At 41.7% G+C, this 22,897-nt stretch overlaps 1 protein-coding gene across 1 annotated transcript in view; it reads left to right on the top strand.

Moving 5' to 3' along the window:
- LOC121443161 (cadherin-2) overlaps window positions 1-22,897 on the top strand; it is a 227,134-nt gene that overhangs the window by 176,061 nt on the left and 28,176 nt on the right. Inside the window, exons 7-14 of the mRNA XM_041644837.1 lie at window positions 1,000-1,172; window positions 8,484-8,621; window positions 9,299-9,484; window positions 12,016-12,269; window positions 13,952-14,094; window positions 16,624-16,857; window positions 17,169-17,402; window positions 19,290-19,429. Of these exons, the coding sequence (XP_041500771.1) occupies window positions 1,000-1,172; window positions 8,484-8,621; window positions 9,299-9,484; window positions 12,016-12,269; window positions 13,952-14,094; window positions 16,624-16,857; window positions 17,169-17,402; window positions 19,290-19,429 (1,502 nt within the window). The remainder of the gene's footprint in view (window positions 1-999; window positions 1,173-8,483; window positions 8,622-9,298; window positions 9,485-12,015; window positions 12,270-13,951; window positions 14,095-16,623; window positions 16,858-17,168; window positions 17,403-19,289; window positions 19,430-22,897) is intronic.

Below are 22,897 nucleotides of genomic sequence, written 5' to 3' on the forward strand. Positions count from 1 at the left end.
CCTACATTCCTAAAGTAAGCCCTGACTCTCTGTTTCCTAGAAGACAGAGACAGAACATTTTTTCATTCTGTTCTAAATAGTTCTCACAAAACAAACTAGTCTAAAAGTGACTGGGTTCTCTTAGTGCCTGCTTGGATAATCTGATTTCCATATTTAGTTTTTAAAATATTCAGTGGGTTAAAGTCCCCAGGCCAGTTACAGTCTTCCTCGAATCTTAAGAAAAATAACGGTGCGCAATGCTGAGTGTCTACTCAGCGTAGCAGAGCAGTACGGCCTAGCGTGCTTCCTTCTGGCCTGGGGCAGTGGAATGGGCTCTTCCTGTCACATAGCTTCCCCTCAGAAAATGACCTGGCCACTGGGGAGAACTACCCCCAGCAAGCTCTGTGGAACCAGAGAGAGGAATGGGTGGCCATAAAATAGTTTTGCAAATAGTATCTCTATTTCTTGTTCGTTGCATCTATGTAAATTAAAGTTGACCATGAGCCCTTTGGGAATCATAGACTAGATTCGTTTTCTAGGTATGGGAAGAATTGAGTCTATAAACATGTGTATTTCTTAATTCCTTTTTGCATCTAGTTTGTGGTTGTTATGATGACATGTATGGGTTTGGGGATGCACATGCATGCCAGGCCAGTGGGTGTCACTCTTCAAGAAAAGCCCATTTTACCTTTTTTTCGGTCAGGGTCTCTCATTGGCACCAGTTAGACTAGGCTGGCTTGGATGTGTAGTGAGTCCCAGGAATTGCCCGTGTCCATCCCCATAGCACTAGAATTACAAGCATATACCTCCTAGAACCCTTGCCCTTATGCTTCCATGACAGATATTCTACCAACTGACTTCTGCACTGCCATGTTTGATTATTTTAAAAAATATTTTTCTTTGAAGGATTTAAACATTTTTGTTGCATGTGGAAAAGTGGGAACAAGACAGGCAACATAGTAAGGATGCCTGATTTTAGGCTCCCTGGAGTGAAGGATGACCTGTTCTGTTCACCTCTAGGGACTTACGTGATGACAGTCACTGCTATTGATGCAGACGACCCCAATGCCCTGAATGGAATGCTGAGGTATAGGATCCTGTCGCAGGCTCCCAGCACCCCATCACCCAATATGTTTACAATCAACAATGAGACTGGGGATATCATCACTGTGGCAGCTGGTCTGGATCGAGAGGTAAGTTGACCCCAAACTGTCCTGAATGTGTGCATGTCTTAGAGGCAGCCGGGGTGGATGCAAACTCCCACTTCCATGCTCAGTTCCACTCTTGGTCAGCAGTGGGAGTTCTCACAGAACTTCATGTCGTAAATGTTGTGTATACGTTATAAGTTAATGTCAGCTTCAGTGATATTTCACTAAGTTAGGCCAACACTCTCTTTTTTCCAATTTTGGAGGTTTTTTTTTTTTAAAGATTCCTCCTATTTTTGTTCATAGTCAAAGGTTTTCGTGGAGAACCAAGCTAGACATCATAGTCAAGGAATATGTCTCTGAATTCATTTTCAGAGACTACGAATAATGTACCTGTGGTTGTGTGTCTGGGGTTCTGGGAATTGCCTGGTGGCCATGTTGCAAGGCAGTTATCATCTTTCTGGCACTTGCTTCTGACCTCTAAGAGAATTTACTTTCCAAGTTTGAACACTGGTAACTGTGTTAATTCTACTGTCCAGCATTTAAAGCTGATGATATCGAGAATCACACTTGTGGAATGTATGTTCCTGAAACACCAACATTGACCACATTGAACACCACTGTGACTCAATGTGAGAGAATATGCATATTTTCGTAAAGTGTCAGGTGGATGCGTAGTCCTGAGCACTGCGTTTTGCTCATGATGTCCCATCTGAAAGGGCGTTTTGAGCCTGTTTTTCTAGACATTGAACACTTTCATCTTCCAGCCTCCTTGTGCCTTCTCCTAAAGCTCTCTCCTCAGGAAACCTTCACAACCTTTCTCTGGTCTGTGTCCTGGCAGTTGTCTTACATCTTGGCAAGGTCATTGACCATGCAGAATCGTTGTTCAAGTGAATTCTCCAAGTACCAACACATGGAGAACTGTGGGTTTCAATTTCCATGCTGAGTCAGCTTTTGCTGCAATTGTATCTCAGATTATGTCAAAGAGTAACATCATGTCCATCATGATGTACATCATTGAGAAAGAATGGGGAAGTTGGGTTTGGTACTTTCTCTGCTCCAGTAGTGTTCACATGAATTGAAGAGAAGGCAACGTGCCTGCTAGTTACATAAACACTATAATCAATTAACAGAACCAATCAAGATGAATTCATTTATGTCTGTGAATTCTACTTAAAGTATGACCTGTGACATTTTATCCATTGACTTCCACTGTTGGTACTTCTTTCTCTAAAGATGCTTGGCCTCTGAAAATGTTCAGTAATCCAAAGGTGAATTTAGTTCTTGTGGTGCTTTCAAAGTTCAGGGCACTGGAGAAATGGCCCAGTGGGTATATGTGCTTACTGTGCTGGCATGAGGACTCGAGTTCGGATCTCCAGATCTACATAAAAGGCCAGTCATTGCACGGTTCCTGTAAACTCAGCACAATGTGGGCACAGCAACTGGAGGGGACACTTGGTGTCCTCCTCTGGTCTAGGTGGAGTGGAGGGGACACTTGGCGTCCTCCTCTGGTCTAGGTGGAGTGTAATGGCATGGACACTTGGTGTCCTCCTCTGGTCTCTACAGGGCTGTGTGCAGACACACATGTTTACACCTCACATACTCCAAAGAGAAAAATAGGAAAAGATGGCTCCGTCACAATCTGAGTATTTCCACTCTCCCAGTGGAGTATGAAATGGTATTCCTACACACCCATGAACTCAATATGAATGCCATACTTTGTATGAGATTACGAAATATGTTTCAATTTTTCCTCTCCATGGTAAGGTCCATCATATCAAGAAGACCTAGTGCAGGTTGCAGCTGTAATATTTCTCCTTCCACTCACACATCCTCATGAGCTACAGAAGTCTGGACTTCAGTCAGCTTCTCCCTGAGAGTTCTCTTGTATTTACCCTGGCCATTGCATGACAAGAAAAAGCCATAAGGAATTAAAGGCAGTTTTCCTTATGCAGACCAACCATGTTTAAAAAATTCAGAGAGACTGTATTTAGCTTCCAGGCTAAAGCTTGAAGTGGGGTGTAATTGTAGCTAAGCACATCCACAGTTCACACGGGAAGCCATCCAGCACTCTTGATAACACTAATGCAGAACTGGATGGACGCTGTGGGATCATGGGTTGGATACGATATGAGGAATCGCTTCTTGACAGTGGAATTATTAAAAATCAACAATGACTTACCAGAGGAAATTATGGAAAGCCTTCCTTTTTCTGAAAGTCATTTCTCTCAGAAAAAAAAATACATCTATCTTGGATGGTTTATGGTAATTCTGCCTGAGGCCGGGCATAAATTACTCTGACTTTTTATGCAGGCTTGAATTCCTTTATTTCTATTAAAATTCACAGTTTCCTTTTTGTAGAAAGTAATTTTCACTATCATTCTCTCAGGATGTATGACACCTTTCAGAGACAGAGCCTCTAACCGTTGACACGCTTATCAGAGTCACTTTTTAATTTTTCCTTAATCTGCGGTTTTAAAAACGTCTATTCTTTAAGGTCTCAAAATCTCAAGCCTTCGCCCCTCCCCCAGTGTCATTTTTTTTTTTTATGTACCTCTGACTTCTGTCTCCTTACTGCAATAGCTGCTGGTGGCTATTCCTGACTTTTTACCTTTTCCAGCCTTTTTTCCCATGCCTAACCACTCCCCTCTTTGGATTACCTGTAGCAGTCACTTCTCTTACTTCTATGCCAAACTACCCCACAGGAAGCAACCTAAGGCAGGAAGGGTTTGTTTTGGCTCATAGTTCAATGTGGTGCTCCAGCCTATCATGGCGAAGAAAGCATGGTGGCAGGAGGCAGCTGGTCACTTAACATCCACAGTCAGGAAGCAAAGAAGAAACAGGAAGTTAGTCCAGCTTCTAAAGCCTTAGGTCTCACCTCAAGTGAGCTACTGTCTCCAACAAGGGTGTACATCCTAAATGTCCCACAATCTCCCCAAACAGTGCCACCAGCTGGGGACCAATTATTTGAACACATGAGCCTATAGGAAGCACTTAACATTAAAACTACAACACGTCTCGCAGATTCTCTACCAGGTTTAAATCTGAGGTTCTTGATGTGTGCTGCTAGGCCTCCAGTCCCCACATCTGTAACAGAGATGCCACAAAAGGGTTGGAAAGATAATGTAGCACTCATAAAGCTTTCAGGAACCTGGTGCCCAATAAGTCCTTGCAGCTAACCCCCCCCCGACATTGGCATGACTGGAGGCCCCTTTTACTGACTGAGCAGCATCCATTACGTTTTCCTACAGCATTTTATCTTCCTGGCAAAGAAAGAACAATGTTTGCTGTTTCTTAGGCCAAACACTTCTTACACTTGTGCACTGGACTCCTTTTTGGTCATGAGTGGTCTCCAGTTGTTACCGACTTCGGTTCTCACATCTTTGCAGCCTCCTCATAATCTATACAAACTGCTGAGTCTCCTCAATGGTGAATGAAGGCAAAGCTCTTTACTTTGGCATCTCAGACCCTTAAGACTTTGGCTGCATTACCTCCTTGGCCTAAAGCTATCAGAATTCCTTGCTTCTCACGCTGGAATAGTGATGCCTATTACTTATCCAATCACACGCAGTTCTTTGTAGAAATAATTTTAGATGTTTTCCCTATGTGTGCATGTGTGTTGGGGGTGGGGGGCAATACACAGATTGAAGTATGAATAGATAAAAAAGTTAGAAACAGTGATAGAAATGTGTTGTGGGCACTTTGCTGAAGACCCAAAACAGTTGCGCCTCAAACCATTCACTTATGAGATCCGGAACAAAGAAAGATACTATTCAAGGAGAAGGTTTCTCAACTGTGCACTACCAACACCCTGAACTAGTTCTTGATGTAGGGACTGTCATACACGTTCCATGGAATCCTTAACCAGTGCCCATTATAGGTCAATGATACATCCCAAGTTGTAACACTGACGAAGATCTTTTCATTGGGCATAGTCACCTTGGTGGAGATTTGCTGATAGAGGCAGAGGAACTGACGTATGGATGGAACAGGCCGTGATGGACACATCACCAAGCAGGCGTATGGTGGGGCGGAAATAAGCAAAGGGGGAAAGCCATTATATCATCTACAACGGGAAGTAAGTCAGGATTCCTGCCTCCCGTGTAGCACTGCGAGGGTGGGCAACCATACTCCTCTCAGAGATTGGAAATGCCACCAATCATGTCAGTCAAGCCTGACTAGATCACGCAATGCGCTCTGGACAGTTCAGTTGCTAAAATCATCAGTTAGCACAACTTCCTTACCAAATGCAAGATCAGTTTACCACCATGGCATTTGAACATACACAGAGACTAGGTTATTTATCAAGTGGGCAATTTTGATTTTAACAGGCATTGTGTTTGTGAAATAACCATTTCATGGTTTAGAGTTTTGACTTTTTGTAGTTATTGAAACAGGGTCTCACTCTATAGCCCAGGCTGGCCTTGAATTCATCTCGGAGCCCAGCTTAGTCTGGAACTAACACAAATTCAAGCTTCCAAGTTCAGAGATGACAGGTGCACACCACTACACCCACACAATGTTCTTTAAAGCGCAAAGATTTCAGTACTAGCTTGAAGCAGTAGAAAATTTCAAAGATTAGCAATTGATCCAAACATCTCAGCTCCATCCAAAATTGTATGTACTGTACTTGTATAATTTTAAGTAATTTTTTATAGAATAGACATTAGGAAACACTCTATGTCCCTAATATGTTTTATAACGTTATTAAAAAGAAAGCCTGAATGTTTCATTGTTAATAGAACTATAATAGCTATACAAATGGCATTTCATAAGTCATCATGCATAATGTTACTTAATTTTCTGTGCATGAGTGTTTTGCCTGCATGCATATCTGTGCACCACATGCACGCCTGGTACCTTCAGAGAGCAGAAGAGGGTGGCAGGTCCCTGGGGATTAGCGTTACAGACAGTTGTGCGCTGCCATGTGGGTGTGGAGATTTGAACCCAGCTCCTCCAGAAGAGTTGTCAGCCAGTCACCTTGGCTGCTTAACTCTCTCTCAGCCTCAGTCATAGGACATTTTTATTTTCATAGTTTTCAGTTGGGAAGCTGACTGAATGTCCCCGCACTGGGTTTTCTCAGTAACCACGAAAGGATGAAACTCAATGAACATCTATAAAGATTTATCTTTTAATTAAAACATAGTTGTATCATTTCTCCTTTCCCTTTCCTCTCTCCAGTTCCTCACTTTTTCCCACCTCACTTCTCAAATTGATGGCATCTTTCCTTAATTCACATACACACACACACACACACACACACACACACAACCTGCTGACCTGCTGAGTCCATTTGTGTTACCTGTGTGTATGATTCGGGGTTGATTTTGTAACCAGTTAGGGAACTCATCCCTTGGAGAGCCTGGTTCTCTCTCACTAGCAGATATTAGTTGTCTGCAGTTCATTGTCAGGGATCGGAACCCATGAGATTTTCCCCAAAGGAATAGTCTTGAGAAGAAAAGCCATTCTGGGTTATAATAAAGTGCTGTGGGTCACAAAATCTTAAAATGGTTCCTCCTGCACTACATATTTGAAGGTTTTCTAATTAAAAGTATGGTATATTCTTTTTTAGGAAGAAATAAGGGAACTAAAATATCTGCTAGAGAGTGACACTCAATCAGCCGAACAGTGTTTAAAGCTCACGGGTGAGGCTGGCTTACCAGCCCATGTCTTTCTGTTCCTTGCCCTTCCCTCTAATGACTGCATCAAAAGCCACAATTTGTGCCTCTTTCCTCCAAGCTGCAGGAATCCCTTAAGAATGGCCGTTTATAATGTCAGCTATATTTAGAACCAGAGGCAACTGCACTTTGCAATGACACTTGTTTTGTTTAGTTTGAAGAAGAGAGAGTTTTGTTGCTCAGAATGGTTTAGCATTTAGGAATATGATCCTTTTTATTCTGTGCCAAATTTCACGGAGATTCCAAATGACTTTAGATAGTGCTCTTGGTTAGGTGTTTCTGCAAATAAAATGCTATCGGCTGGCAGTATAGATTTCTAGGATAATCTCAGGATTTCCACTGAACATGCATTACAGCTTCATTTGGCTCCTTGTTACAAGAGCTAATCTGTACTTTTCAAGTAATGGGTGCTAGCCTGATAAAAGTCACCTGAATGTAGCTGTGTCCGTATCTGTATCCCTGATAGGTGGTGCTCAAAACAATAGACACTGTACATGGTATCTTAGTGCTGGTCCATTCATTATTTACCTATTCAATTAAGCACCTATTCTGTTCCAGGACTAATGGTTTAAATGTATACCTACAGTAAGAAGGATTCTTAAAAGAAATCCCACAGTAGCTCAGAATTGAGTATAATAGAGGGTTATTTATTTGGGGGTGGACTCACAGATTACAATCCTTTGCTGGAATGGGGAACAGCAACTGTATCCCGCAGCCAGAAAAGAGGCCGGGTGCGCACTTTACATCAGCATATATAGTATAAGAGGCCACGCCCAAGTGGAGGGGGTAACTTAAAGACTACTGGAGGTAGGAATTCCTACAGCTTATACCCCTTAATTAATTTTGTTTAAAATACTTTTAGATTGATTTATTTTATTTCATGTGTATAAATGTTTTGTCTGTGTGATGCTATGTATACTGTGTGTACTGCGTGCATCAGTGGTGTCCACAAAAGCCAGAAGAGCTCACCCAGTTCCCTTGAACTGGAGTTAGAGATGTTTGTGGACCAACCTGTGAGCATTGGGAACCAAACCCCAATCCTCTGCAGATGCGGCAAGTGTTCTTAACCACTAAACCATGTCTTCAGCTCCGAATTTTGATCTTTTTTGAAGACTGTATAACTCTTACATAATTTTGAACAGTTAGTACTAATGAGGAGTGGGGGAAATGTTATCAACTAGTTATAACACAATATATAATATACTATATAATAATATAATAGAAAAATATGTATATAATATGAAGGGAAGACCGACATGCTTTGTGAATTACATATGCTTTTCTTGACTTCCTCGTTTTCTGTACTGTCCTAAACATGGAAATTAATATATAAGATACACCAAAAGGCTCGAATACTTACTAGCAACCTTGTAGCAAAAGAGAAAGGTTGATACCAGATGGAGGCTTCAGTTCAGCCATGAATTTCACACATCTGCAGTGTGTTTAACGCATTCCTTCTTGGGAGTCAAAGTGAATATACACAGTTAAATCTCCCCAGACAAGAACCAGACCTGTGTTTCCTGAGTTAAAGTAAACTCCACGTGGGAAATTGCAAGTCATGTTAATCAGAATGAAGGATGCTGTGCTCTCCATGGGTAATAAAGAGCCCTTTGCAGGACAACTGTTATGTCTTCTTGAGGAATTAGCATCATTTAACTTGTAATCTTGATGTCTTTTTTAGAAAGTGCAACAGTATACGTTAATAATTCAGGCCACAGACATGGAAGGCAATCCCACTTATGGCCTTTCAAACACAGCCACGGCGGTCATCACGGTGACAGATGTCAATGACAATCCCCCGGAGTTTACTGCCATGACGGTAAGTACAACTTGTCACTCAACGTACTTCAGCACCGAGGGCCATTTGGAAGAAGTTTTGTTATGAATAATAAATCTGTTAGATGGAAATGGAGCTTGCTCTGAGAATGAAGTGGCCATTGACTCTGATGTTTACATCACGTGGGCTCTAAAACAGGCATTGGAGAACTTACTTTCTCATCACCCTCCAGTTATTGTTAAAAAAGTTTAAATGCCCTGGCTGCAGCAAATAGCTTGGTGCAAAGGTAACAGTTTTTCCAGTGTTTCAGACACCCGAATACATGCTTGATTGGTGCTATTTTTCCAGCGTGTAGTTGCCTAGATCCCAAGTGAACTTATTTCCTATGTTTAAGCCCTCTCTATGGACCCCACATTAATCACACTGATACTCACAAATGGGTGTTAATTTTAATACTAATGAAGCTGATGCATAAATGGTAAAAAAAAAAAAAGGAAAAAGAAAGCCAGTGGATTGCTGAAAAATGTTTCATGGTTCTTTTGTTTTGTTTTGCTTTTCAGTGAGACGTAGAAGTAATTACCAGCATATACCTATCTCCTTGTTTATTGTGGACCATAGAAAATTAATGGAACAGTAAAATTAGGGTGGTATGGTCATCAGACGGCTTGTCATTCAGTGGACCACATTTCACCTCAGACTGAAATTTGTCTTTCTTGCAGTTCTACGGCGAAGTCCCTGAGAACAGGGTGGATGTCATCGTAGCCAACTTAACTGTCACTGACAAAGATCAACCCCACACGCCAGCTTGGAATGCGGTGTACAGAATCAGTGGTGGAGACCCTACGGGGAGGTTTGCCATCCAGACAGACCCCAACAGCAATGATGGGCTAGTCACTGTGGTAAAAGTAAGTGTCCCTTGAACCACAGACCCAGACAGCTACTCAGCAGGCACCTGCCTGTGTCCTCTCCCACTACCTTCCTGTAGAATCTTGGGACTGTTTTATTTTAAATACCTTCACATCTGGAATTCTTTACTACTTAGTAGACTATACAGTCTAATTTATGTTGAAATTAAGGATAACATAAATTCTCTCCCATTATCACTACAATTAAAATCATTTTGGATAGATTTACCAGTCCGAAGACATGGGAGTTATCAGCAAAGTGAAATGAATATTACTGCTCTATTAATGGCCCTTCCCATCCCGAGGTTAGACCTTTGGTTGACGTAGCTGGAATGCTTGCTTAGCCTACACAAGGTTCTTAGTTCAATCCCCATCAGGAAGGTGGGAAGAGTAAGAGGGGAGGAGGAGTCTATGCTTATTATTTTCATGGGGTTTGAACAGATAGTGAGAGGGTGGGAGAAGAAGGGAGGGAAGAAAGCCTACTAACCTCATGGAGTTTGATCAGCTAGTAAATGAATCAAAAAGACAAAAGAAAAATAACCAAAGTAAAATGGAATATGTAGGCAGGAGAGCCTGCACCTTATAAATAAATTGTGTTCTCATGGCTATTTTAAAATTCTATTTTCATGACTTTAAGAAACTAGTTTTCTAGCCTAGCCAGGCATGGTGATACATATTTAATTCCAGCACTCAGGAGGCAGAGGCAGACCATTCTGTGAGTTCGATGCCAGCCTGGTCTACAGAGCAAGTTCCAGGACAGCCAGGGCTACACAGACAAACGTTTTCTCAAAAATCAAAAACAAACAAACAAACAAAAAGCAAAACTAGTTTTATGATATTTAATGGCCAAAAGAGCAACAGAGCAATATGGGTGCAGTCACAAAGGAAAAGCTCTTAAGAGGGTAACAAACACAGCTACAAACAAACATAAAAGCCCATCCCTTTAACCACCGAGACACTTGATTAAGTGAACTCACGTGTCTGCCTGACAAAATGATCAATCTCAGTGCTTCTTGCTGGGAATTATGATCTGTGTCCACATGAGGGAAAAGAGATGGGCCCGGAAATCTCCCACATACATGGGGAATAGTCAGGAGATGACCCAGCCCCAGATCTGAGCTTTCTGTGTTTGCATCTCAGCTCTGCCTGGGCAAAGCTGTGTGGCCATCACCACCTTGGTGAACCTCGGGTTCCTCTTGCCGAAGGTGGGGCTTGAGTACAGCTCCTAGTACTTGCACATTTGTGAGGAATGAATGACATTGAGACACACGAAAGGACTCAGGCTGCGCATAGATCGCTAGCATATGTACATCTGCATAGGGAGCATTTCATTCGTTCAGCTTATTACTGCCTTACTGCCCTCCTTCCTGTTTTGCTGAATTGAATATTGCATTGAACTTGATCTGAAGATGCCTAGGGTAGGATGCTGCTGTGTTTGTACTGATCACAGATGTCTTGGGAGCCTCAGCTCTTGGTCATTCTCAACACGAGGTGCCCTCTGACCTTCCCTGTTACTGCCAAGCACTCTTTCCATGACAAAGTCACTGAGGGAAATGCAGACTGAGGTCCCTACAGCATTCTAGTGGCAGCAGGATTCAGGGAGACTCTCGCAGTTAATGTGTACATGACGGGTTATTTGTGCATTGCATTAATCATCTAGAGTGTTCTCATGTGGGAGTTTTAAAACCTGCAAAATATTCAGAATCATTCTGGAAGACAGCCAGATTTCCAGTTTGCTCAGTAAGGAGAAAAAGCATAAATCTTCCTATAGAACACTTACTTTAAGAGGAGTGTGTATATGCACTTCACTCCTCAGTCTGCATTCTAATTTATGAAAGATACTTTTCATTTCCATGGAATGATTGACTGATTGCATCAGGAAGCGTTGGGGGGGGGGGGGCTTTGAGTGCACATGTGTGGGCACATCAGAGGAAAACTTGTGAGAATCAGCTCTTTTTCCATCATGGTTTCTTGGTATCAAATGTAGGTCAGTCAGGCTGGGTGGCAAGCATCCTTACCTACTGAACCATCTTCCCAGCCCTGAAAGACACTTTTAAATTGAATAAGTTTTTAGCATCATTTTTAAAAATGATGTTGCATTTAATCAATTATGTAGTATTGATTTTAGATTTTGTTTTCAATTCTCCATTAACTGGTAAAGGTTTTCCTGCATGAGAGCTATCTTTTCCCTAATGTTTGAGAGACTAAATCCTGTGCTCACACCTAACCTCGAATTGTCTAGTAGTTTTTGTTTTGTGTGCTGATTTATTGAAAATAATCAAATCTGCAGCATCTAAATAAATGGATCCATGCAACAATCACGTACAATTTTGGAGAAACATAAATCTCTCTGTTGGGATATATGTCAATGAGACATTCCTGCATGTGTTTTTAGAAAGTAGGGAAGAACGTCATGCCAAACTGAGGGGTAAAGCTAATGTTTTGGAAACAGGACTCAAAGACAGATGAATGGCAGCGTACAAATGTTCTTACTTCTGCAAAAATATGGTTTCTGTTTTTTTCTTTTCCAGCCAATTGACTTTGAAACGAATAGGATGTTTGTCCTTACTGTTGCTGCAGAAAACCAAGTGCCATTAGCCAAGGGAATTCAGCACCCACCCCAGTCGACAGCAACTGTGTCTGTGACAGTTATCGATGTCAATGAAAACCCTTATTTTGCCCCAAATCCAAAAATCATTCGCCAAGAAGAAGGCCTCCATGCAGGTACCATGCTTACCACGCTCACAGCTCAGGACCCCGATCGATATATGCAACAGAGTATCAGGTAGGAAATGCCACAGTGATGTTGAAATTAGATTCTCTTTTGTGCCCTGTGTGAAAGTTATTAACTTCACCCTGTAAGAAATGCACATTCCAACCAAAAGTGATGATTAGAAGATAAGATGACTTTCTTGTTTCTTAATTTTGAATACAATGTTTATTTACTCGTTAGTAATTTCATGCATGTATTCAAATTCACCCATAGCCTCTCCCGTCCACCTCCTTCCCGATTCCTCCACCACATTCACCTCCCAACTGAATGTGCTCTTGTTTTATGGCCACCAAGTCCCTCTGCTCTACCTGTATATGCATGGGTGTAGGCTCATCCGTGGAACGGGAAAAACTTCTCTGGGGCTGCATTCCTAAAGAAAACTGATGATTCAATTCTAATATTGCCATGTGTTACAGAAAATACTCCATATTTCCTGAGATTAAAACATTATTGTTCTACAAAAATGGGCTTCTTTAGTTCCTCAGCACCCAGATAAAGATCACATGGTGTCATGTATGTTTTCCAATATAATTTTAAATTCTTCGGTGTATTTTCTCCTCAGGACATCTATGACTTTATTAGCTTATTCATGTGTTAGTAGAAGATAAAACTTTCTCCAACTCGGTCTTTTTAATTGAAAGTATTAATTATTTAGCCTGTGCTTTTATTAACAAACACATTGAAAAGCAACAAAGTGAGTGGACAGGAAATTATAAACTCTTGTTTCTCCAAATGTCCAGAGAAGAAAGCACTAACGCCAGACCAAAATGGACAGCTAAGGATGCACCCAGCACCTGTGCAATGCACCCAGAAGATGTATTTGTAAAAACCTTCAGCAAAACCTAATTCACCCTGAGGCAGGAGTGAGTGGCTGGCAGGGCATACCCCATGCAACCATTCTCTGGAGCAGATGAAGATAATTTTAAAATTAATAATTTATTTAAGTGCTTTCAAAATTGCTAATAAGACATAACTGCTTTGATTCCCCGATTCTCCATACATGGATTCCAGGATAGGTAAATGGTTAATTAATAGGTGCATTAAAATCCTGTAGACTTTACTTCTCACAATATACCATAGTGTCTTCAAACTGTGTGTTCGTTATCTGAGTTTAAAAACTTCAGCCCACCTCACATTTAAAAAGGACTTGGAACAGATGAATCTGCTAATACAGATGAAAGCCTGTGGGGGGCTCGGCCCCATCTGGAGGCTCCTGGTAGGAATGGGTTTTTATGGGATCTCTGGTGAGGCTTTGTCTCCACCGTCATAAGGTAGTGAGGCCTTTAGGAGTGGTTTGTGATGTAAAATATACCTTCTGATTCCCCCAGGTTCTGTATGATAGGGCTCCGATTTAGAAAGTATATTTGAACCCTATTTTCAGCACCTATTTTATGTATTGAAGTAGGCAAGAGCCTACACTGAGATCCGTTAAATCGACCCCAGGGAGACTGTGCATTTTGTCTTTCCTCTAAACCTTTGCAGAATTTCCAGGAGTAAGATGGAACATGGCCTTTACATACCTCCCAAAATCTCTGCCGTGAAGTACTTCTGCACGTTAGAATTCTATTTCTGACCATCATCTACAGTCATGCAAATTAATAATGTTTTGCCTTTTTGTAATTAAACCTGTAAAAACTAACATTTTGCTAATTTCTTATCTAAAATATTTAAGCCACTGTACTTTCATTTCATAGATACACAAAATTATCTGATCCTGCCAATTGGCTGAAAATAGACCCCGTGAATGGGCAGATCACCACTATTGCTGTTTTGGATAGAGAGTCACCAAATGTAAAAAACAACATATATAATGCTACCTTCCTTGCTTCTGACAATGGTATGTAATTGAGTATGTTTTCTGCATCGTTCTTGTGTGTTAAACAGAGTAGAACCTCTCGTGCTTATGTAGGAGTTGAGGTTTTCTCCAGCGCTAAATTATATAGAAAGCAGATAACAGATTTCTTTCTCTCTTTCTCTCTCTCTCTCTCTCTCTCTCTCTCTCTCTCTTTCTCTCTTTCGATTTTCATACAGGGTTTCTCTGAGTTCTATACACCAGGCTGGTCTCAAACTCCCAGAGATCTGCCTGCCTCTGCTGCGTGCTGGGGTTAAAGGAGTGCACCACCAGTGCCTCGCAGATCTTTATTCTTTTAAGGCTCCAAAGTTTTGTTTTATTTTGAAGTCCTGACTTTTCCTTCCCCTTTCCCCAGTTTGCTATAAAGTACTTTTCTGCTGTCTGTGTACACACAGTGGCTGGCATTGTGATCGTGGCTCACCAGGTCTGTTCTCCTGCCCTGACATGCACAGATGCCCTATGAGCTATAGGTGAAGTCTGTCATCATTGTTCCCAGAATCTGCGGTTTATTTATTCTTGTGCTTCTTTTAGTCATCCCCTTTTCTGAGATTGTTCTTTTTCCTGTAATGTGCTAGGAAACATAATTTTGTGCCTATACAAACAGTGATTATAGGAGACTTATGAAGGTGTTGGTTTTAAATTAGACTTTGACATTTTTCCCCATATGGGTCTCTACTGGGTCAGAGTTCGTTAGTGGTAGCTTTGTTATCTGTCACATGTCCCCAGCCTCTTCTTTCTGTGTACTTAGTAATACAGTTTCAACCGTATTTCTTTATTATTTCTGTGAAATAAAGCTATAGTGGTATTAATAGCTAGTTTGTACTGTTTTGAGTTAGATATAATTCTTCAAATGAAGCTTTTAAAGCAGTACTTGGCACAAACTAATATTCACAAAAATATTTCTGTCATTGTGAATAGTTTCAAAATGAAATCACAACCATATTTTTAAAAATACTTTAGTGCTAGACTGTGGATGTGTTTGTTTAATAAAAAAAATACAGGCTTCAAATTGGTGGTCAAGATGTGCGGTTTTACAACATTGTGGTCATGAGACTCATCTGAATGAATGACTTTCAAAAAATGTGCTTAGCAATAGACCAAGGCAGTGTTTTGTATCCGTTCTAATATAGGAACTCTGTTTAGTCACTTAGTATTGGACTTCTGCAGGACCAGCCTCTGCCATAGGGGTAGTGATGCCTCAGGCCGTGCCTGTTGCAAACAGCCCTTTCTCTGCACTGGAGCTGAAAGCTCTCTCAAGGAGAGACTTAAAGAGTCATAAGTGACGTGGATACATATTGGTTTTGAGGCACAGCCAGGCTTCTCGCTTACCAAGGTGCACTGCTTCTAATTGGAGGAATATTTGCAATGAGAGAAGTGAGCCGTTTGGAGCTGTGAAGCCTCACAGGTGGACTTTCCTACACAAGGCTGAAGAGAGAACTTGGATGGGCAAGCTCTTAGTCTCTGTCCTTAGTTTCCTTGTTATAAAAGACTTCTCTGTTGCCTGTTTTGTAAAGTTGTTATGCATTAGGCATAATATTTAAGCAATAGTACACATAAACATTGCTCAAGATATCAAACAAGTGGTGTTAATGATATCATAAGAGTAAAACACAATTCCCGCCAATGCTCCTGCCCTCTGACCCAGGTGTTCCTTGTATTCTTGCTCACTTCCTTGTGCACCTTTCTAGTTTCATGACCCTTCAGCCATGTCACTTAACTTTCTAGGATTCACTATGTGAAACTGCTTATAAAACACATAAAAATATAAATGATATGTATAAATATAAATTCACGCACATAAAACTTCTTAGATATATGTGGATATTATAATACAGCAGAAGCCAGACTAAAGGATCCTATGAGCTGGGAGAGATAACATTTCAGGATCAATGAGAAGAGGTTTGAGTTTAGGCAGAACAGTGTGTACAGTTTTGTCTACTCTACTGTATGCAGAAAGGCCCATGGCCATGAGCAGTTCTTAGAGACTGAGGTCCTCATCCATTTAAACCTCCTGCACAGTAATACTGTGAACTAGTATACAAAGAGCAGCCCCAATCCTTTCTCGTGTGTATGGTTGGCTGATAAATAAAACCCATTTTTCTCCTCCAGAGTACATGTTCCCAAGACAAAGCCTATGGTCTTGTATCAGTTGCCTGAAATTATTAGCAATGATTACACCTGGATTTGAACTTTCAGAACTCCCCTCCAAACATGCACATGTCCTGGTTCTCCATCAGAGGCTGGGGTCCATAATCTCATCAGCACTGAGTGCTGGACGGCTAGAGCAGGAAAGGCATTAGATCTATGCCCAGCTCCTATAGGATCGCACCAGCAGCTCAGAGCAATCCTAGGAGGGATGTAAGAAATGAACTTGTTCTACAACCTGTCCATTCAGCTACTGTGACAGTGAACATTTTCCCATATGATACAATGGTAGGGACAAGAGAGTTGAAAATACCACAGTTGAGGCTCAGCTGAGAAACTGTTGCTCAACTGACTTTTCTCTCTTTTTAGGAATTCCCCCTATGAGTGGCACGGGAACACTACAAATCTATTTACTTGATATCAATGACAACGCCCCTCAGGTGTTGCCTCAAGAGGCCGAGACCTGTGAAACTCCAGAGCCCAATTCAATTAACATCACAGCACTTGATTATGACATCGATCCAAATGCGGGGCCATTTGCTTTTGATCTTCCTTTATCTCCAGTGACTATTAAAAGAAACTGGACCATCACCCGGCTTAATGGTAAGAACAGGTTAATTATTTGAACGAATGTGTAGTTGAATATTTTGGAACCCTGGGTATGGGAAATTAATTTTACATACTTCATAATCTTCTCATTAAATATATTTTAAATGCTATTTAAGGGTTTAAAAGAGATATTAAAAGCCGTTGAAACCCCCAACCAACTTTTCACCATACAGCATAGTTTGTATTTCCTCAATGGGTTACAGTTAGATGGGAAATACAGTCTGGAAAGTAGTGGGTTTTTTTTTCCTTAAATCTTTTTAGGTATTGACTGTCAAACTTGTTTTCTTTTTCTCTCTTCTATGTAGGTGATTTTGCTCAACTCAATTTAAAGATAAAATTTTTGGAAGCTGGAATCTATGAAGTTCCCATCATCATCACAGATTCGGGGAATCCTCCCAAGTCCAATATTTCCATCCTGCGTGTCAAAGTTTGCCAGTGTGACTCCAACGGAGACTGCACAGATGTGGACAGGATCGTGGGTGCAGGGCTTGGCACTGGCGCCATCATCGCGATTCTGCTTTGTATCATCATCCTGCTGAGTGAGTACTGTGTCCTGGAAACAGTGATCCCTTCTACTTCTAGGACCGCCTCAGATTAGCTGTGCAAGTCTGTTGGGCCGTGTCCTGGAAACAGTGATCCCTTCTACTTCTAGGACCGCCTCAGATTAGCTGCGCAAGTCTGTTGGGCCCCTGAGCACCATGCTGTCTATCATATGCGGGCAGTCAGGGTCGGCTTAGCATACACACAACAATGAGCATGAGTTAGAGTGCTGACGTGTTTTCAGCAAGCTTCAGGGTTGTGTTCCCATGCCATCTCCCCCACTTTCTGGTGCTGATTGCTTGAAGCCACAGGAAGCCCGCTCCACAGAGAAATGTTAAACAGTCGTGCATTTGAGCACTTCTCTTGACTCGAGTATGAATTTATGGCACATAGCTGATGATTTAGGAAAATAGGTGTATTGCTTTCCTTCGTTTCCCTGCATATAAAGCACAGTCATCAACCCGCTCCAGTCACGCGAGGATCGAGGTGTGTGTTTCTGAAGGGCTGAGCAGAGCGGTGAGGTTGCCCTTCGCGTACAGCGCATTCCGTAGTAGAAATGATTACACGGCTCAAATTGTCTGTCTTTAGCATAAGGGTAGATTAAGGAATTTCTCCTTTTTAAGATACTTTGCAATCTTTGGTTCAGTGGAATGCAAGAAATTAACCACTGGAAAGTACTTTAGAAGCCACTTCTAAGCATTCAGGTTAAAAGAATAAATTGCCTGGCCCAGTGTTTTATGTGGAGTAGCAGCAGGACTCGGTTTATTGTGTGATCACACTATGCACCGATCACTTCTTTGAAAATGCTGGCCATTTCTTTTATGTTTTCTCCATTTACAAGGGTTCTGGTAATTTAGAATTCTGTCCCTTTATTCTAAGCAATTACCATAGAAGCCTGAGCATTTTTTACTTCCTGTGTGGAGACTGCTTCGGCTATAATTTGAAACCTGCGTGCTAATACTAATAATCCGCTTGCTAGATCTGGCCCTGAACAATGGCAAATGAGATCATGTATCTGGCTTTAAAAGGAGGATATTTACTTTTATGGCCAATAATAAAAACGTGCTCAAATAGGAGTCATTAAATCTTTTTGTTTCCGGATGTAAACTGATATCCTCAGATTTAGACAGAATTTATTCCTAGATGTGTGTTCAGGGAAGCATTTCGCTTCCAACCAAAATGTGCCAAGCTTATCGAGACAGACTTAGGGATGATGGATTCAGCCATGACAAAGTGACACTAGCATTTTGAAGGAAAATGAATTGGCACTGATTTTAACATCAACTTGGGAGAATTTATGGTTTCAGACCTGGCATTGAGTGTGAAGAATGAAAGCCTAATATTATTTCAGTGCTCAAACTAATCCCCATGCCTTCGTAGCTACAGCAAGGTAGGAAAGAAAATGCAGAATAGCATGACAGAGAAACGGCCGCCTCTGCGAGTCAGAAAACAACCCAGAATCCAATTACACATCCAACTCTCATTTCCTACCCTAGTCATCCAGGCAAACGCCTTTCCCTGAGAGTTTGGGAGTATAGTGATGACTGACCAGTGTCTCAATTACCTCGCTGCTGTCTTGTGTCTTTGGGGTTTACGAAGCATTCTTATTAGGATATTGATCTGCTAAGAAGCCAAGATAAAGACAGAAACCAGTCCTTCTGGAGATCATGCCTCACACGACAGGCTCGTGACACATTGCAGACTCGAGCCCAGGTCTTCACTCTGCTCTGGCAGAGGATTGCTCTGAGTGGCCCGGGGAAGGACCACGAGCAGTCCCAGAGTGAACTATGGACCATGGTCCTTACGTCGTTCATGTGGAAGGCTGAGGTTCTGTACGTCTGGCTTTCAGAATGACAGAGTGTGCATTTTACTTTCCTCCTGTCCAGTCCTTGTTCTCATGTTTGTGGTATGGATGAAACGCCGGGATAAAGAGCGCCAGGCCAAGCAGCTTCTGATTGACCCAGAAGATGATGTAAGAGATAATATTTTGAAGTATGATGAAGAAGGTGGAGGAGAAGAAGACCAGGTGAGCAGTGTTTTAAGTCCTCAGGATGTTTGTATTAAGAAAATCATTTTCAATCATTTGATGTATTCTAACCCTAAAGTCACACATTTCTCAGCTGTTTCCAGAATACCAGTATATTATACGAATATCATTGATTTAGGAAGCATGCAGCTTGAAACCAATTTCACTTAAATTTGTATTGATCTTTTGTCTTACTGGATATTTAAAACATAAGCAAAAGTAATTTCTATGTTGGACTGTAGATGTACAGGGTTGGTATAAAAAGCATTGTTTGCTTATTTTGTAAATACTTACCAGGCAAATTCAGTATTCCAGGCATTCCTTAATTCCTGGTGACATAAAAGGGGGCAGAACCAGCAAATGTTCGCCTCTGAGCCACATTTATGTATCTACAGTGTCTGTCTTGGTGCCTGGCTTATACTAGTTGCTTCATAGATGAGAAAATGCTTTTCTGGTTATTAAACAGTGTTCACTTCTGTATGCCATGCACATACAGGGCTGCACACAGAGCCGCACACAGGGCTGTACACAGCTGCACACAGCTGTACACAGAGCTGCACACGGAGCTGTACACAGATGCACACAGAGCTGCACACAGAGCTCTACACAGCTGCACACAGAGCTACCACACCAACAGTGCAAATGAGCAAGTAGGACATGAAAAATATGGGCCCTGCTTTTCTTAGAACCAACCCTCTGCACACTGTAAGAGCAATTTAGGAGATCCATACTACATGCTAGGCATTAGGCCACATACATTAAATCTCTCTCTCAAATCTGTAACTTGCAATTCTCCTGAGAACATCTCTACTTTGAATGACTGAAAAATTAACTCCAGTTGGATTCTAGGTAGTAGTGTAAGAGGTGGGTCACAGGAGCAGGATTTGAATTTAGGTCTCTCTTGTGTCACAGCCTACACCATACATATATTTCATCTTGAAATGGTCATGATCAGGAATACTACAAAGTACTTCCCAAGAACGACAGCAGGTATTTCATCCATACATTTGATAGTATAGTTGCGCCGTTTCTACTTTCTGAAACAAATGTCAGAAATAGTTGTCTGAAAAGAACCTGGCACTCTTGGGATTCATATCATCGATAAATTATTTTCTGCCTTGAGCGTGTTTGGGGTGTGTGTTCATCTGTGTAAGCGCAGCTTTGCTCTCAGGACCAGAGTTGGATCTGTCACTTCCTAGCTCCTTTTAAGAGTCGGTGCGTGCCTTTTCTTTGGCGTTCACACCACATTCATACCTGGTCTCCATCTTTGACTTTCCTCTTCCACATTTGCAATGCCGTGTCCGTTCCGCTGCGCCAGTAACTGCAGGTTCTCTTTGCGATTTGCCAAGTCTGAACTCTTCTTTCAGGGAGAGGTATGTTTAAAGTGTCTGGAAAACTTGACCCAAGTGTGCAGTGCTGTTTTGAATACTGACTAATTAAAGAGGCTCTGTAAATAGACCCCAGGGTTTCTCACTTATATAAATCTATTTAGCTTTTAAAACTTCACATGTGACTTAGTTCTTAATTAACCTATCTTTGCACTTACTGATGACATCCTCTCATAAATCCACTTTCATTATTAGATTTCTCATGTCAAGGCTTATCATTCTTCTCCCCCCACCCCGTGTTTGTGTGTGTGTGTGTGTGTGTGTGTGTGTGTGTGTATGTGTGTGATGCATGCAAGTGTGCAAAAGTGCATACCCTTATGCATGCAAGAAAGAGACCAGAGGAGGATGTGGAAGTGAGTGTCTAACTCTACAGTTCTCTTCCATTCTGCTCTGAGACAGGGTCTCACATTAAGGCAGAAGCCCAGTTTCAGATACGCTGCCAAGTCGGTGAGCTTCCAGGACTAACTTGTCTCTGACCCCTGATGCTGAAGGTATATGCTAGCTTTTTTATGATGGGTGCTGGAGATTTGAACACAGCTTCTTATACATACATGGCAAGTGCTGTTATCAACTGAGCCATCACTCCAGCCCATTTATCACTTTGGAAGTGTAAAGCTAAAACCACCTTAGCAAAGCTTCAATAGAAAAACAGTAGCCGTAACTTAAAGTAGTTTCATCAAATCGGAGGTTTCAAGGCGGTATTCTCGCATCGGGGCCCGCGTTGGTACCTTTGTCTTGCAGGAGCTTCCTAACAGGCATCTTGTCCTTGAATACTTCTACGCACTTTGGCAAGTTTTAAATCCAAACTGCTCCCTTACTCGCAGTTCAAAAGTACAGCGCACCTTGTTTAATGAACACCCGTGTATCCTAAAGTACGGGCCCATGGAAGGAGGTGGAGCAAAGTCCCTCCGCTTACAGATCCTCTCCTTGCCACTACTCTGGTCTTCAAAGGTCAGGTGATTTGTCCTTTCAAAGGCTGTTTCTTTTTAGCATCCTCTTGCTTGGGAAGTGGGAAGATAAAAAGCAGCTATGGGTGGTCTTTCATAAGACAGGTGTGCCTGTTCCTGCCGATGGGGAGCTAGGCTTCCCTTTGTTCTCAGCAAAGGCTTTTCTGAAGCTGTGACCTGTTCCCTTCTCTGACTTATTCTTGACATGAGAAGGTGAATACTAGCCTCGAAAGTGTGAGTAACCTGTCAAAAAAGGAGGCTCCCTACAGATTTAAGAGTGCCCCTACCCCCATATTGATGCTTCCAGCATTTTAGAAACCCCCTTTCAGACTCTACCAAGGCAGATGTTGGTCACAAAAAAGCAGATTTTCTTTAAATTTCAGTCATGATAGATTAGCAATATTTATTTTTACTTCATTGTAAACAAATAACATACATTAGATACTTTCTGTGTGTGTTATCTGCTGCTCATTGGTAGACCTGTAAGCTTCACCCATGTAGTGTAGAAGGGGTTCATTTTGCCATTGACGAATTCTGTTTAGTTGTAAGAAACATCTGCGTGTACTTATCCTTCTGCTGTACTTGAAAATTTAAATGTTTCCAGTTTTATTTATTTACTTAGACACAGGGTCTCACTAAGTAGCACTGGCTGGCCTGGAATTCTCTATGTAGGTCAGGCTGGTGTCACTGGTTCTGAGTGCCGTGATTAAAGGTATACCCTTTCAAAGGCGTCCTCAGGTGAGTATTATGAGTAAACCTCCAGTAACTCTTCCTATGCGTGTGCTAGGTGTTTGCTGGCTGTGAGCATCGCCCATTCCTCTTCTGGAAGTGACTTTACAGTTTATAGCTCCCAACTCCACAGTACGGATGCTGGTTGCCCAGCATACTCAATCTCCTTAGCACTCTGACTTCTCTGATCTTAAACTTTAGTCCTCCTGGTTCAGTGGGTCTCACTACGGTTTAGCTGGGATATCCTTGCTGGCTTACTGACCAGTTGTATCTTCTTTCATGAACGTTAATTCAACTTGCCTTTTTTTCTTTCTATAGCATTGCCTTTTCCTTATTGATCTGATGGAACCATACGTGACAGACATAGCTTTTTTTCAGATAAGTTCCTTGCAGATCTCATCTCA

This window comes from Microtus oregoni, unplaced genomic scaffold (assembly GCF_018167655.1).
Source record: "Microtus oregoni isolate MIOR12 unplaced genomic scaffold, Mior012 000101F_ref0000407, whole genome shotgun sequence".
NCBI lineage: Eukaryota > Metazoa > Chordata > Mammalia > Rodentia > Cricetidae > Microtus > Microtus oregoni.